The 4,893-nt window shown below is 36.6% G+C and overlaps 1 protein-coding gene across 1 annotated transcript; it reads right to left on the minus strand.

Moving 5' to 3' along the window:
- Nucleotides 1-812: 812 nt before the first annotated feature.
- LOC114757145 (uncharacterized) lies at nucleotides 813-1,187 on the minus strand. The gene has a single exon (XM_028946137.1). It carries the CDS (start codon nucleotides 1,185-1,187, stop codon nucleotides 813-815), a length of 375 nt encoding a protein of 124 aa, XP_028801970.1.
- Nucleotides 1,188-4,893: the final 3,706 nt, after the last annotated feature.

A 4,893-nucleotide genomic window follows, 5' to 3' on the forward strand; every position in this document is an offset into this window, starting at 1 on the left:
AGGGGGTAGGGCCAATCTGTAAGCTATCGGGCCAACTCTTGACAAGACTTGGAAGGGTTCGATGAACTTTAGCGTCAATTTGTGGGCTTAGATTGATCTTCCTATACCCGTAGTTAGAGAAACTTTTAGAAAAACATGATCTCCAACTTCAAACTCTTGAGGCCTTCTACGTATGTCGGCATAACTTTTCTGTCTACTCTATGCTGTGAGTAGCCTTTGTCGAATCATCTTTATCTACTGTGAGGTTTGCTCTACCAAGTCAGGACCAAATAGCTTCCCTTCTCCCAATTCAGTCCAACATAATAGGGATCTACATTTCTCCCGTACAAAGCTTTCTAAGGAGCCATTTGGATATTAGAATGGTAACTGTTGTTATAGGCGAACTCTGCCAGAGGTAAGTACTCGTTCCCTTTGAAATCTAGGACACAAGCTCTTAACATATCCTCTAACATTTGAATAGTACGTTCTGTTTGCCTGTTAGTTTGAGGGTGATAAGCCATACTAAAACTTAGCTTAGTGTCCATGGCTTCCTGTAATGCTTTCCAAAATCTAGAGAGAAATCTTGGGTCCCTATCAGAGACAATCATCTCAGGTACTTCGTGCAACCTCACAATTTCCTGGATGTATATCCATGCCAGCTTTTTCGGTTGATATTCTTTCTTGATGGCCAAGAAATGAGTTGACTTTGTCAGGCGATCTACAATCACCCATATTGCATCGTAACCTGACGATGTACGAGGTAATCCCATTACAAAATCCATGGAAATGTTTTCCCATTTCCATTTTGGAATACTCAGGGGTTGTAAGGATCCTTACAGCTTTTGGTGTTCTGTCTTTACCTTCTGACAAGTGAGGTACCTCGACATGTAGTCTGTTACATCTCTCTTCATACTAGGCCACCAGAATGATTCTTTAAGATCCCAATGCATCTTGGTCATGCCTGGATGTATGGTGTAGCAACTCTTATATGCCTCTTCCAGAATTCGCCCCTTAATCTCTAAGTTCGGGGGAATATAAGTTCTTCTCTTATACTTAAGGATCCTTTCCTGAGTTATCTCGAAATCCTTTGTCTCATTTCTTAGCACTCTGGCTTTCAATGTATCAGCCAGTTGATCTCTTTGTTGGGCCTTCTTGATCTGTTCAATGATTTGTGTTTCCGCTTTTACAATACTAATTTGGCTCGCCATCAGTCGTATCTGACTGGTAAGATCCCAATCTCAGATATTCTCGATCAACTCTTGTTCTTTTATTATTAACAATACCACCTGCATTGTTTTCCCGCTTAACGTATATGCTGCTACATTCGCTTTCCTCGAATGGTATTTGATTTGATAATTGTAATCCTTGAGCAATTTCATCCATCTCCTCTGTCTCATGTTGAGTTTTTTCTAGTCTTACAGGTACTTGAGGCTCTTATGATCATAATATAATTCGATGGTTGCTCCATATAAATAGTGCCTCCAAATCTTCAAGGCATACACAATCGTTGCCAACTCAAGATCGTGAGTGGAATAGTCTTCCTCATGAGTCCTTAACTGTCGTGAGGCATAAGCGACCACTCAACCCTGCTACATCAACACACATCCTAATCCTTGCTTACTCGTATCTGTATACACCACATATGGCAATGTAGGATCAAGGATTATTAACACGGGAGTCGAGGTTAGCTTCTGTTTCAATTCATAGAAGCTTGCCTCACACTTACTATCCCAATTGAACAACTGATTCTTTCAGGTGAGCTTAGTGAGCGGTTGGGCAATCCGTGAAAAATCCCGTATAAACCTTCTATAGTACCCTGCTAGTCCCAGAAAACTTCTCACCTTAGTTACTGTCTTAGGTTGTTCCCAATTCAACATGGCTTCTACCTTACTTGGGTTCACGGCCACTCCATCTCAAGTTATCACATAGCCCAAGAATTTCACTTCATTTAGCCAAAATTCGCACTTACTCAACTTGGCATATAGTTACTTTTCCCGTAACGTGCCCAATACGATTCACAAATGTTGTTCGTGTTCCTCTGGTGACTTAGAATACACCAAGATGTCATCGATGAATACCACCACGTATTGGTCCAAGTATGGCCGGAAGATCCTATTCATGTAATCCATGAATATAGCAGGTGTGCTCGTCAATCTAAATGGCATCACTAGGAATTCATAATGTCACATCCAGTAATATGACAATTAAGAATAAGGATATTCCAAAATATTTAAAGGTCAAAAATGACAAGGAGAAGTAGAAGAATTTTGGTGGAAAATAATTATTATAATTTTCCAAGCCAATTATGAAAAGTTTGACTAATTAAGGAAAATTGGTCAAGAATAATTATGGAAAACTATTTTCAAGCCTCAGAAAATTAAGGAAAAATAAGGATAAGGTTCCTTGAGAATTATATGGGATTATAAAATTGGTTTTATGACCAAACTGCCCCTAGAGAGATTACAAAGGAATTTAAGGGCAATTTAAGCCAATTTAAAGTCGTTATTTGGAAAAATTCCAAATGAATATATTTAAGGGGAATAAAATTCTAAGAAAATTTCTATGATATCCCAAGGAATTATAAGATATTATGGAATTAAAAGAAGACCCTCAAGTATCTAGGATTTTTCCCAATTCCTCTGAAAAGTGAAAAAATCACTAAAGAGAAGGAAATTAGTTTTCCATTTTATTTAATTATCAAAAATTTAATTTGAGACGAAGAGGGCAATTTGAGAAGATAAAAATAAGGAGAATAATTTATGGATCTGACAGGAAATAATTACATAGAAAAGAAGTTAAACCCGGAGTAAAAGTGTACCGATAAAGCAAGACTAGAGTCTTGCAATTCAAATGGCTCACACTTAGCCATGTGTCAAGCCTTTAATGGATGGTAATTAAAGCTTTCCAAGTGTCAAGCTACCATTGGAGAGGATCTTGACTTTGGAATGTAATTATATTATGAATTAAGTTAATTAAGAGAGATGTTTCAAGAAGGCTTAGGCATTTGACAATTGGACTTTCATTAAATGTGGTAGATGATATATTTTGAGAGCATTAATGAGCTCATCTCTCCCCTAAATCAGATGGGAATTTTGGCCAAGGCAAAGAGGAGAGGAAAAGAGAGGGTTTTGGAAGGAGAACCAAGGAAAGCTATCAACTTTGGTCATCAATCAAGGATTCAAGGTGAGATCTTGGTTCTAGATGTGTTCTTGCCTTGTTTTCCTTCTCTTTTAAGGTTGAAAAATCTGTCTTCTCTCCCTTTTGATGGCTGGTTGAAATGGTTGATGAGTGGGGAAGGGAGTTTGGTTGTTAGATCTTGCTAGATCACCTCAAAGTATGGTAGATCCAAGTGGTTTAGTGTTGTTTTGAGAAGTTTTTCATGGTTATTTCTTTGAGTGTTATTTTCGGCCAAAGCAAGATCTAAACCCTAGGAGATGTTTTTCAAAGTTTTGAGACTTCCAATGTGTTCAAAATGAAAAATAGTGTAGGCTAAACCGAAAGAACAAAGGTTAGAAGCCATAGTATCAAAGTTGCAATTTTTGGGTTTCAAACCCTAAGGGTTCGGTCAAACTGAAAATGAAGGAAGGAGATTTATTTTGTTAAATATAAGTAGATATTTGGAATCTACATGAAAAATCATGTAGGGTTGAGTCAAGAAGTGATTTTTAGGGTTTATGGAAACCAACTTTAAAAATCCAAGAACAAAGATGAGAGCTTTAAGGGGTTTAGAAGTTATTTGAGTTATGTGTTGATTTTTATAAGGAATGGTTGATGATTTTTGCTACCCTTTTTATGGATTTCCATGTTAGGGTTTGGCACTTGTGGAAACAAGAAGGAACAACAAGAAAAACAAAAAGCATTGGATTAAGGTAGTGGGATCTAATTAGCCTTTAATGTTAACTTTGCATTGTTATTTATGGCATGTATGCTTGCTATTATATGGTTGAACTATGATGTTGTGATATGGTTGCTCCTTGCATTTGTTGCTATGGCCTTGCATGTTGAGGTTGCCTATTTATCAAAAGATTAGTTCTCCTATGATAGCTAATGTTGAGATGCTTTATAATGATGCATGTTAATGTTTGGTTGATTGACCTTGCTACTGGGATTTCTTAAAATCTCATCCCCCAAATATAATCTAAGATTTTTGAGCCTAAAACTACTATGAGCAAGCTACAGATTGGAGGCTAAAGTATGGTGTTTTGCCATAAAATTTGTGGACCCTTTTTAGTTATGTACGTATTATACTAACAGTGCTATAAGCACATTGACACTGCCATGTTCACGTGACTTTTTGATTATGCTTCCGGATGTGTTTAATCACAAAATTTGGTATGATGAGAGATAACGTCCTGAGATTAAATGTGATATCTAATATGGTAAAAATGGCCAAGTATACAAATTTTAATGATTTTTCAAAGTTATAGGTCAGAATCTGGGAAAAAGGGTTTTTGGCAAATGGACAATGTCGCATTTCACAAAAACCTGACACTTTTTCATAAGGAAATGGATCATGAGATTATTTTTCCATGAAATAGGACTTAAAGAGCTTTAAATACAATTTTGAAACACCCTATTTGGATTTTTTTTTTAAATAAGTTATGAATTTTTGAAGTTGGGTCAGAAAAACTGGATTTTTACCCGATGAACAGTAAAAATCCGAAAATCAACGTTTTTCCATGTATTTTAAGCCCAAGACCATCCAATGTGTTCTAAAATAATTTTAATTAAATCCTACATGGATCTGATAGTAAGGTGTGACACATAATGCCCATACCTAGTTCAAAAGGCAGTCTTCGAAACATCTTCTGCCTTGATTCTTAATTGATGATACTTGGATCTCAAGTCAATCTTTGAAAATGTAGTGGCTCTTGTCAACTGATGTAACAAAGCATAAATTCTCGATAACAGGTA

This window comes from Neltuma alba, unplaced genomic scaffold (genome assembly GCF_004799145.2).
Source record: "Neltuma alba isolate B1F8T4 unplaced genomic scaffold, ASM479914v2 tig00010569_pilon, whole genome shotgun sequence".
NCBI lineage: Eukaryota > Viridiplantae > Streptophyta > Magnoliopsida > Fabales > Fabaceae > Neltuma > Neltuma alba.

Coding starts and splice junctions, on each gene's coding strand:
- LOC114757145 (XM_028946137.1), bottom strand. CDS start 1,187: ATGGCGAGCCAAATTAGTATTGTAAAAGCGGAAACACAAATCATTGAA.